Source organism: Megalobrama amblycephala, linkage group LG22, assembly GCF_018812025.1.
Source record: "Megalobrama amblycephala isolate DHTTF-2021 linkage group LG22, ASM1881202v1, whole genome shotgun sequence".
In the NCBI taxonomy this organism is placed as follows: domain Eukaryota; kingdom Metazoa; phylum Chordata; class Actinopteri; order Cypriniformes; family Xenocyprididae; genus Megalobrama; species Megalobrama amblycephala.
The window spans coordinates 19,048,454-19,061,163 of record NC_063065.1 but is presented as its reverse complement, the minus strand read 5'-3'; the positions used below and the strand labels follow the sequence as shown (position 1 = coordinate 19,061,163).

Here is a 12,710-nt window from a genome sequence, read left to right as displayed (position 1 = left end):
CCTCACTTTAATATGCACAAAACAGATGAGAAATGCAAAAAAGAACTTTAGCCCAACATTTAATACATTAATGCCTTCATAATGAGCTTTATTTATATATGCATATAATCTGTCATTCAGTTAGGCCACAACTAACAAGAGGCCTTAAAGCAAGTAAAGCAGGCCCTAAAAACTCAAAATTACATTGATTTAGTATTTTGACAAAAGAGATATTGAAAGTAAAGCTTATAGTAAATTGCTAAGATCTGGAAAGTGAAATAAAATGGATTCTATAATGTGGTCTCAGCACAGAAAACTGGATCAAATGATGTTCATGTGTTCAAAAAAGCTCAAATAAATAGTCCACTGTACTATAACTCCATAGTGACATTTGCAAAGTATGCAACATTTGTGTAGTGAATACAAAAATAAATCAATTGAAATCTACTATCAAATCTAGTCTGTGTGCCAAGTCAGTAAAAGATATTCCTGTTAAGCAAGTTATAATACACTCAAAGTGTAACTGTTCATTGTGCGTCTCAATGCAAGAGGAAAACGGACAGTAATGTCTCAGGGTCAGCAGATTGTGTCACTTCAAGCCTGTTTTTGAAGCACTCTTTCTCCAAGAATTTATTTTCCGATGTGAGGGTTTATTTTGGCAAAAAATGTTCACAGGCTGCAGAACAGGAACTCTGGAAGACATCTGTAAATATGCCTCAGTTCAAAAAGTGCAGGAGTGCATTTAATGTAGACATGCAAATCTGCTCATTCTACCCCATACAAGCACCAGTCAGTCTCACTGTTCCACTGGGGTAATGCAGAGACTGTAGAAATATAGAAACAGTTCCATAGAATAAAGTACTAGTTAACACTCATTGTCAAAAATCCAAGACACTGCACTGCTGCAGATATCCAACTTTTCACCATCTCCAAATGAAAGAAAAACCATGTATACAGGATTCTACCCTTTTTTTTTTCCTTTCCATGATTTGATTCACTCGTCTTCTCTTTCCATCGGCTCATTCTCAGCCTCTTCAATGACATCTAACTCCGTCCTGGTAGTGACTTGAGTCATTGGGGAAGAGTTATCTTCCTCCACAACCATTCCTGCTTCTGGGGTTTTCTTCTGACAACAGAAATTGAGAATAATAAATATTGTAGAATAGATACTGAACGTGAGTATGTTAAAAGTCTAGGACCTTTGAGACGATAATACTCCTGATTTGCATTAAAGAGTTGGTTCACCCAAAAATGAAGATTCTGTCATTAATTACTCACCTCATGTCGTTCCACACCCGTAAAACCTTTGTTCATCTTCGGAACACTAAGATATTTTTGATCAAATCCGATGGCTCAGTGAGGCCTCCACTGACAGTAAGATAATTAACACTTTCAAATTCTCAGAAAGGTACTAAAGACATATTTAAAACAGTACATGTGACTACAGTGGTTCAACCTTAAATGTTATAAAGTGACAAAAATACTTTTTGTGTGCCCAAAAAAAAAAAAAAGCAGCGACTTTATTCAACAATATCTAGTGATGGGCGATTTCAAAACTCTGCTTAATGAAACTCTGCTTCGAAGCTTTACAAATCTTTTGTTTCGAATCAGTGGTTGGGAGTGCATTTCAAACTGCCAAAGTCACGTGATTTCAGGAAGTGTTTCGAAACATTTTGACATTTTATTGGTTCACGTGACTTTGGCAGTTTGATGCATGCTCCGAACCACTGATTTGACTCACTGAGCCACCGGATTTTATCAAAAATTTCTTAATTAGTGTTCTGAAGATGAACGAAGGTCTTACGGGTGTGGAACGACATGAGGGTGAGTAATTAATGACATAATTTTCATTTTTGAGTGAACTAACCCTTTAAACAGACTCCGTGAGCAACTGCTTTCAGGTTCTGTGCATGGAAATTGACAAAATTAAGCTTTTTTTTTTGTTAAAATAAACATATATACTAATATACTATACAATTATACACAATGTTGAATAAGTTACTCTAAAAGGTAATTACTAGGTACTAATTACATCTTCAGAGTAATTAGATTGCTGTACTAATTACTCTCAATAAAAAGTATTGTATTATTTGTTACTAATTACTTTCTAAATCCCATATCAACCTCAACTCAGTTGAGCAATACAAGAATAGACATGAAACATGAGACGTTATATTTTATGTCAAATAAATTTATATATATAATTTTTTTTTATTTTTTTTATTTGGACATTCTCATGCTGAGAAACTGCTGAGAAAAGGCAAAAAATAAAATTGGGCTCAAGGGAAATTTTACATATATTTCATATTTGACATGCAATAATTCAGAGAGGAAATAAGGTAGGAAGACAATTCATTTGGTGATTTTTTGGTGATGTTTGTATAATTGAATCTGCTGTAAATAATGATGTCCAATTTTCTACAATCAGAGCATGTTCCTTCATGTTACGAGCAAAATCGTGACATAAGTGCTGCATCAGTTTATTATTTACATATGGGTCTTGGGGAGCTTTACGTACAAAAACTCACTCAAGTTTAGTCAAAGCCCAAAACAATTACACTCGTTGTATTCTACTCTGCGAGACCTTTCAAATGACATAACACATGATTATCTGAGCTGACTCACATTGGAATACACAGTAAAATAAATTTCCTAAATCATGAATTTTTTTTTAAATTATTTTTCAGCAAACAACTCAGCAGTACTTAGGAGTTCATCAAATTGGCTACATTCATTGTAAAAATCAGACTCTAAGCTTTCAAATGACACATATTTTTGTGATTATCTAGGCAGGAGTTTTAAAAAATATGATTAAAGGTGCCCAAGAATGCTTTTTCACAAGATGTAATATAAGTCTAAGGTGTCTCCTGAATGTGTCTGTGAAGTTTCAGCTCAAAATACCCCATAGATTTTTTTTTTAATTAATTTTTTTAACTGCCTATTTTGGGGCATCATTAACAATGAACTGATTCAGGCAGCGCCACCCCTTTAATTCGCGTGCTCCCTGCCACACAAGCTGTCGACTATATTACAGCGCATTTACAAAGTTCACACAGCTAATATAACCCTCAAAATGGATCTTTACAAGATGTTCGTCATGCATGCTGTATGCATGCTTCGAATTATGTGAGTAAAGTATTTATTTGGATGTTAACGTTTTATTCTGAGTGAATTTGAGGCTGTCCTCCGTGGCTAACGGCTAATGCTACACTGTTGGAGAGATTTATAAAGAATGAAGTTGTGTTTATTAGTAATGTATTAATTATACAGACTGCAAGTGTTTAAAAATGAAAATAGCGACGGCTCTCGTCTCCGTGAATACAGTTAGAAACGATGGTAACTTTAACCACATTTAACAGTACATTAGCAACATGCTAACGAAACATTTAGAAAGACAATTTACAAATATCACTAAAAATATCATGTTATCATGGATCATGTCAGTTATTATTGCTCCATCTGCCATTTTTTGCTATTGTTCTTGCTTGCTTACCTAGTCTGTTGATTCACCTGTGCACAGATCCAGACGTTAACTGGATGCCCTTGTCTAATGCCTTTTATAATGTTGGGAACATGGGCTGGCATTATGCAAATATTGGGGCGTTCACCCCGACTGTTACGTAACAGTCGGTGTTATGTTGAGATTCGCCTGTTCTTCGGAGGTCATTTAAACAAATGAGATTTATATAAGAATGAGGAAACAATGGAGTTTGAGACTCAATGTATGTCTTTTCCATGTACTGAACTCTTGTTATTTAACTATGCTGAGTTAAATTCAATTTTTGAATCTAGGGCACCTTTAATTTTTTATAGCTAGGTGGCACCCGCGGGCGGTACACTCCGTTTTAGAGTGGTGACTCAGCACTCGTTAAGAGTTGAACAAAATGGTTGGAAGCATTAAAAAGCTGTGTTTCTAAGCTTTAAAATGATACCTACTTTGTGTTATTCCTGTCAGTGGTTGCCTAGTAATTTAATTATGAATTTTTTCGCAGGGGGTGGTGTCCCGCCAGTGAGACACTTTGGGCTTAAGGGGTTAAAGCTGCTTTACAGCAGAATTTGAATTTTTCTCATATTTGAGTAAGTTTCTATAACTGATTCTGTCATTTTTCTGTTTATTACTGTGATGCTGCTTCAAAACAATCTGTATTGTATCACTTGTGCACTGAAAAATAAGGTAGGACACCCATTTATATAAACTTTCATAGTCCGATGGTTCCTCACCTGCTTTCGGTATACATAACAGGCAGCCACTGCGACCATGGTGGATTCCCCCACGAATCCTGCTAATAAAGACCCCACTCCCAGTGTGGCACCATGCACCCTGCACAAAGACAAAACAACATCAACATAACAAATGTGGTTTCAATATGATAAAATGATAAAATGATACAATTCAATGCTGTACAGTTGTAACGCAGTGTTGCTCTGATCAACAAACCCTTTAAAGAACAATTTTCTGAGTTTATTTTAAATGTTGCTGCAGTAGACTACATTAGCTGGAGAGAGGAGTCATAATGAATTCACAAAATGCAGACAGGGATTGGAATTGGTTTATTTTTAGACTCACTAAAAATTCAGAAGCAGCATGACAGCTAATTACTTCACAGATCACATACTGAGCAGAAACACATTCTGAAGATAGTTTATTGAGGTGCATTTAGAATATCTCCATATTCCTGCTGTATACCAACCCCATGTAAGGCAACACCAGAAGGCTGGTGATGAGCACAATGATGCGCAGAACTGAACTAGGTGCCAGGACGAATGTTTTCTTCAACGTCATTAACCAGCCTGTTAGATGAGCTCGAACTGTAACTGTACACACACACACAAGGTCACACAGATGCAAATTATTTAAGGTTGTATAAAAAGTCAAAAGGTAAAATAAAAGACTTTATGGTACCAGGTAGAGGGAAAAAGGAAAAAACTCTCAGTGGAATGATGCAGAGCTGTGCGAAGGCCATGTCCACCCCGATGACATCTACCAGGATGCGCTCAGAAACATGAGGGGTCCAGAATATAATGAAACACATCTGGCAAACACAGACACAGAGAAATTAACAGGAGCCAGAGCAAAAATGATTCCCTTTTCTGTCTAGTGGTAAATGTATGTGCACAAATCACTCAATTTATCAGTTTTGTGTCTAGATGAGTGTTGGGTATTGTTTTAATTTTAATGATTCCGATTCTGCTTATCAAATCCGGTTCTTATCAATTCTCAATTCCGATTCCAATTTTTTATTTTTATGGAGAGAAAAAAAGAGCAAATACTTCAAGAATAATGTTAACCAGAGTGTGAGACGCTGGGATTGCCAATATTAGCTGTATCTGGTGCTTCAGGACTCGTGGCTGGGTTAGAGTTCACATATCGCATCTTTTGCATGCACAAGTTCGTTATTTCAAATGTAGGCGCGTTATTTCAAATGTTTCCAGGCACGCCTATATGCTTTTCAGAATGCCTCAAGCGCACCGCAGGTAATGTGACAAGAACCAACAGCTTGGTTAACAACATCAAAAGCTATAGTTTTATTTCTCATCTCCATAAATATATCTAGTAAAGCTAATGCAAGGGCTAGAAATCAATTAATCCTTTGCTGATACTTCCTCGTCATCTTGCAGAGCGCACTTCATGGTTGCATAGCTAAGACAGACGCCACGGGAGCGAAAGCGCTTTGGAAAGGAGGGGAAAGAGGCGTGGCCACACTTTCCACGCGTTTTTAGACACACCGTGAACAGCCCCAAACACGGTGCATTCCTTCAGATTAATGCAGCGTTGAAGCAAAAGTCAGTGCCGATTGTAATGAACTGCATATGTGCATGATGAGGTAAGGTCCTTGTCGCAGGTCCTAGCAGATAGATAACTGTAAAATGCTCACTGCTGTTCACCGTGCAAGAATGACTGAAAAAAGTCAGGAATCGATAAACAGAATCAAAATGCGTGCATTCTATCGAATACCCGGTTCTTTGAAACTTGAAACCGGTTCTAAAATGGAACTGGTTCTCGATACCCAACCCTAGTCAACTCAAAGGCAAAATTACAAAAAAGTGACATGGTAACACATTAGTTAATGCATTAGGTAGCATTTTTAAAAGTTAATTCATAAATATATGATTGTTCATCATTAATTCATATTTGTTGACATTTACATTTATTTAGCAAATGATTTTATCCAAAGTGACTTACAAATAAAGAATACAAGAAGCGATTAATTAAAATGAATGATTACAGGTGCTGGTCATATAATTAGAATATCATCAAAAAGTTGATTTATTTCACCAATTCCTTTCAAAACTTGTATATTATATTTATTCATTACACACAGACTGATATATTTCAAATGTTTATTTATTTTAATTTTGATGATTATAACTGACAACTAAGGAAAATCCCAAATTCACTATCTTAGAAAACTAGAATATTGTGAAAAGGTTCAATATTGAAGACACCTGGTGCCACACTCGAATCAGCTAATTAACTCAAAACACCTGCAAAGGCCTTTAAATGGTCTCTCAGTCTAGTTCTGTAGGCTACACAATCATGGGGAAGACTGCTGGCTTGACAGTTGTCCAAAAGATGACCATTGACACCTTGCACAAGGAGGGCAAGACACAAAAGGTCATTGCAAAAGAGGCTGGCTGTTCACAGAGCTCTGTGTCCGAGCACATTAATAGAGAGGTGAAGGGAAGGAAAAGATGTGGTAGAAAAAAAGTGTACAAGCAATAGGGATAACCGCACCCTGGAGAGGATTGTGAAACAAAACCCATTCAAAAATGTGGGGGAGATTCACAAAGATTGGACTGCAGCTGGAGTCAGTGCTTCAAGAACCACTACGCATAGACATATGCAAGACATGGGTTTCAGCTGTCGCATTCCTTGTGTCAAACCACTCTTGAACAACAGACAGCATCAGAAGCGTCTCGCCTGGGCTAAAGACAAAAAGGACTGCTGAGTGGTCCAAAGTTATGTTCTCTGATGAAAGTAAATTTTGCATTTCCTTTGGAAATGGAGTCTGGAGGAAGAGAGGAGAGGCACACAATTCACGTTGCTTGAGGTCCAGTGTAAAGTTTGCACAGTCAGTGATGGTTTGGGGTGCCATGTCATCTGCTGGTATTGGTCCACTGTGTTTTCTGAGGTCCAAGGTCAACGCAGCCATATACCAGGAAGTTTGAGAGCATTTCATGCTTCCCGCTGCTGACCAACTTTATGGAGATGCAGATTTCATTTTCCAACAGGACTTGGCACCTGCACACAGTGCCAAAGCTACCAGTACCTGCTTTAAGGACCACGGTATCCCTGTTCTTAATTGGCCAGCAAATTCGCCTGACCTTAACCCCATAGAAAATCTATGGGGTATTGTGAAGAGGAAGATGCGATATGCCAGACCCAACAGGCAACTTCCCTCTCCAGGCAACTTTCAGGGTTGCCTGGAGAGGGGAGGTATCCAAAGCTCATCAACTGACCACGGGTGTTCCTCAGGGTTCAGTTCTTGGACCCCTCCTCTTCTCCATTTACACTACATCATTTGGTCCCATCATTCAGGCACATGGTTTCTCCTACCATTGCTATGCTGATGACACACAACTCTTCCTTTCATTCCAACCAGATGATCCCACAGTAGCTACACGAATCTCAAGCTGTCTGGCGGACATCTCGGCATGGATGAAAGAACATCATCTACAGCTCAACCTGGCTAAGACTGAGCTTCTCGTCTTCCCTGCCAATCCGACTCTAAATCACGATTTCAGCATCCAGCTAGGCACATCCTCAATTACCCCATCAAATTCAGACAGAAATCTTGGAGTAATCCTTGATGACCAACTGACCTTCAAAGACCACATTGCAAAGACAGCTCGGTCATGCAGATTTGCACTTTACAACATCAGGAAAATCAGGCCCTTTCTAACAGAACATGCAACACAACTTCTGGTCCAGGCTCTGGTCATTTCTAGGCTTGATTACTGCAATGCTCTTCTGGCTGGACTGCCATCATGCACAATCAAGCCTCTACAAATGATTCAGAACGCAGCAGCACGTCTCGTCTTCAACGAGCACAAAAGAGCCCACGTCACGCCTCTCTTCATCTCTCTTCACTGGCTACCACTTGCTGCTCGCATCAAATTCAAGGCGTTGACGCTTGCTTACAGATCCACCACAGGCTCAGCACCCTCCTACTTCCACTCGCTCTTACGAGTCTACACTCCTACCAGAAACCTGCGCTCATTAAAGGAGCGAAGGCTTGTGGTACCATCACAGAGAGGCACGAAATCACTTTCCAGAACATTCTCATTCACTGTCCCTTGCTGGTGGAATGATCTTCCTGCCTTCATCCGGAATGCGGAATCCCTGCCAATATTCAAAAGACAGCTGAAAACTCATCTCTTTCGTGAGCACTTAACCTCATCTTAAAAAAAATAAAAAAAATTCTTATACCTATCCTTTCACTTCCTCTCTATTGTAGCTTAGGATAATCTGAGCACTGCCTATAACTTGTATTATGAGCACTTCTTGTCTATTTGCCTCGTCATGACGACTCGCTTGTTGTATTCCTCACTTGTAAGTCGCTTTGGATAAAAGCGTCTGCCAAATGAATAAATGTAAATGTAAATGTAACAATGCAGAAGAGCTGAAGGCCACTATCAGAGCAACCTGGGCTCTCATAACACCTGAGCAGTGCCACAGACTGATCGACTCCATGCCACGCAGTATTGCTACAGTAATTCAGGCAAAAGGAGCCCCAACTAAGTATTGAGTGCTGTACATGCTCATACTTTTCAGTTGGCCAAGATTTCTAAAAATCCTTTCTTTGTATTGGTCTTAAGTAATATTCTAATTTTCTGAGAAAAGTTATAATCATCAAAATTAAAAGAAATAAACATTTGAAATATATCAGTCTGTGTGTAATGAATGAATATAATATACAAGTTTCACTTTTTGAATGGAATTAGTGAAATAAATCAACTTTTTGATGATATTCTAATTATATGACCAGCACCTTTATATTAAATTATTTATGAATTAAATAATAATCTGAATAAAAAAAATATAAGTTAACATATATATGCATATTATTATATGTATATAAGTAGCCAGTCTTCTTAGTTCAAGTAACCTAACGCAGACTTCTTCAATGTTACTGTTACATGATCCTTCAGAAACCAGCCAAAAATGCTGATTTGGTGCTCATGATACATTTTTGCTTCTCCAACGGCTGTGCAGCTTAATATTTTTGTGGAAACCTTTCAAGATTTGATTAAGAGAAAATTTAAATGAAACAGCATTTACAGTATTTGAAACAGAAATTGTATATAACATTATAAATGTCTTTATGGTCTCTTTTGATCAATTTAATGTGTCCTTGCTAAATAAAAGTAACAAAGGGATAGTTCACCCAAAAATGAAAATTCTGCCATCATTTACTCCCCCTCAAGTTGTTCCAAACCTGTATAAATGTCTTTGTTCTGCTGTACCCAAAGGAAGATATTTGGAAGAATGTTTGTAACCAAGTAGATCTTGCCCCCATTTACTACGAAAATATTTTTTTTCTTACTATGGTATTCAATGGGAGGGCGAGATCTATTGTATGTCAATTGTATGCCAATTAAATAAAAATGTGCACCATCATATGCATTACGTCTAGTACACATACTGGTTCACTCCTGCATCACCCTTAATCTTGGATGTACCAGTTAGTTTTGACTATGTCTTTGTTATGAGACTCTTCTCATTCCAGCAAGACAAGATTATACAATTGTCTCATGCCAAGCCTGCTCGATGCCCTGCCTACGGGCATTCCTCTCTTCTGGCACAATCGAGTCAGACAAAGGCCTGGCATGCCTGTTTTCAGTGAAAGATCCTCCGCATCTGACAAAGTTAAAAGCGATGGGCTTGAGTCATATAATGTGCACTTGGCTTTGACCTTTACTGCTCATTCCTCACCATAGTTCTAGCCACAAACCCCTTAGTAACTCTAGTATTTCCTCAGACTTTAAATACATAAAATAAAATAAAGTAAAATAATATAAAAGTAAAATAAAAATAAAATCCCAAATTTTTTGTACTGTAATTATATTTTGCTTGCTGTTTTGCTGGTTCTTTAAAAAGATCTCCTGCAAGATTATTTGCCTGTTGTTTTCTCTGGTATCATTATAAAACAAGAAGCAGGAAAGCTGCCAAAGATCTTCAGGCTGTTTTGAGACATCTCGACTGGTGCCATTCAGAAAAGAGGGTGTGCAAGACCTACGTACATGTGTTGTTTATTTTAATTTGACTTAATCCTCAATTCTAATCCATAATTGCACATCACACACCTACAAGTCATGTCACGGAAAACTAAAACAAATGCCAAAAACATATGTCCAGCCAAGCTCTATAGTTTGTTCTGTCATTTGCCTGTTCACAACATGGATTATTGTTGATTGTTTATCCTCACTGCCATTGTAAGAAAGCATTTTATTAGATTTTTTTTTCCATAATAAAGTAAAATCTTCACCATATGTGTAACATCTGTTTCCAACAGCCCTGTTGGACTTGCATTATATAAATTGGCTCACTGCAGCCCGTTTTTTTTTTCTCCCGTCTTCAGGCCCTGAGGTAAAAGCAAAACAAGTAAACAGATGAAAAAAGGGGTTTTACGACCTAGGTGGGAACTGAAATGTGTGTTTACGTATTTTTTGGCATTTGAAAAATGCACATCGTTTTAAATTGCAGGAAAGGAACCATTTGTTATATTGAAACTTGATCAGCTGATCTGACCAGCCCCTAATTTGGCATGCTTTACCAAAACTAAACCAAATACATTATGAAAATATCTGCTGGGGACGTAATATGGAAATCCGGTTCAGCAATTTTTTATAATTTTTTTCCTGTAGGTGACATAGTTAAGCAGTGACAATTGTGCTGTGATACTGCATGCTGCATCTAACCTATTTTATTTTTTATTTACATGTTTTCTATTTCTTGTATGATTATACATGCAAACACTTTTTAGATGAGTAGTTGTAAATATTAAACATAAAATAGCTGTCCTGGGATGTGACATGCTATACTCCAACTAAAGCAAAATAGCATTTTCTTGATCCATCTTGGAGGTAAAAAAAAAAAAAAAAAAAATAAAAAATCTACCATTCCAAATTTTGGGTCAAGAAAAAAGTTTTTGAAAGAAATCTCTTCAGCCCTATAGAGTGTAATAGTTCCAGACGTAAAAAACTCCATTAATCTTCTCCATAAGGAAATTGATTTTGAACAATAACTTATAAACTTTTAAAGACAGACCTACTGTGAGCTACGAGGCTGTTAATCAATGGTCTTTGCTTTTGTTGAAGCTGTCAGACTGCATTATTTCAGCTTATTTTTAAAATAATTGTGTTTAAATCCATGATGCTGTACAGAAAACGACACCAATCAGAGAGTCGAAAAAATTGACACACTCCAAAATAGCTCTTTAGCTCCACCCACTCCCATGAAGCACTGTGAATGATGTAATCGAGTCAATTTCCCTACGCTCTCAAAATACTGAAATGTATTTCACAGATGTACTTTGTGATTTTAACCACGTCTGAGTCTTTCACACACAACCTTTGTGAAAAATTCCAGCGCAAATTACCTACTGTTATTCGGCAAACTCACTGGTCCTTAAATTCGACTGATGAACGAATCTGACCCAAGGATTCCAATGATATAAGACACTACGACAAACGGTTTAGGAGTTATGAGCCATTACGTAATTTTGACCGCTGTAGCACCACCATCAGGCCGATTGGGGCACACCCTGGTGACGCAGACGGGGTGGGTACTACCACCCCTTAAAGTTTCAAGTCTCTACAACTTCACTCCTCACTTTTAGGGAAGAAAGCTGATCTTGGAAATTCTAACAATTACATTAGGATTTCAGCACTACATGCCCCTAATAAACAGAGCTAAATCTCAGAAACTATGAAGAATGCCCATTTTCAGTGTCTAGATTTCTCTGCTTATTTATGCAAATTTATTATAAATAGCCACTGCTATAAACTTGAAGTTTCATTAAATAGGGTTTTTATAATGAATTTACATTATATTAACAAATAATAAATTAAAAGACTTCAAATACCGAATCGGTACATGAAAACACAGACGTCAGGGGATAAGAATTGTAGCTCAGAATTGTAGCAAAAGGCTGCATTTATTTGACCAGAAATACAGTAAAAACAGTAATATTGTGAATTATTGTTACAATTCACAACTTTTCTATTTAAATATAATTTTAATATATTTTAAAATGTAACATTTCTTCGATGAGTTTTCAGCAGCCATTACTCCATTTCAATAAACGTTTCTTAACATTATCAAAGCTAAAAACAGTTGAGCTGCTTAATATTTTTAGGAAACCGTGATACACTTTTTCTCATGTTTTTTTTTGATGAATTGAAAATTCCAAAGAACGGCATTTATTTAAAATAGAAATATTTTGTAACATTATAAATGTCTTTACTGTCACTTTTGATCAATTGAATGTATCCTTGTATTAAAAAGAAAACAAACAACCCTTGGAATTTATTTGATATGGTAGCTAAATTAACAAGAAATAAAGCTTCAACTTCTGACGTCTCCAAACAGCACAGCAGTACTGACTTCAGTAACTTCTTTACTTGTAAGATTAATAAAATTAGAGAGAAAATTATAACCATGCAACCATCTACTACAGTATCGCATCAGCCAGTGCACTGTAGTGTTCCTGAGGGAAAATTCCATT

At 37.1% G+C, this 12,710-nt stretch overlaps 1 protein-coding gene across 2 annotated transcripts in view; it reads right to left on the bottom strand.

Annotated features, from left to right (window-relative positions):
- Nucleotides 1-63: 63 nt before the first annotated feature.
- Nucleotides 64-12,710, bottom strand: part of ankha (ANKH inorganic pyrophosphate transport regulator a) — a 29,840-nt gene continuing 17,193 nt past the window's right edge. The window contains exons 9-13 of one of the 2 annotated variants that reach the window (XM_048175343.1): nt 4,883-5,012; nt 4,671-4,794; nt 4,201-4,300; nt 945-1,105; nt 64-803 (exon numbers count right to left, since the gene is read on the bottom strand). In XM_048175343.1, coding sequence (XP_048031300.1) covers nt 974-1,105; nt 4,201-4,300; nt 4,671-4,794; nt 4,883-5,012 — 486 coding nt within the window. In that variant the 3' untranslated portion in view covers nt 64-803; nt 945-973. Of the gene's footprint in view, nt 1,106-4,200; nt 4,301-4,670; nt 4,795-4,882; nt 5,013-12,710 lie in introns of both variants that reach the window. The other variant, XM_048175344.1, reaches the window with a different exon arrangement.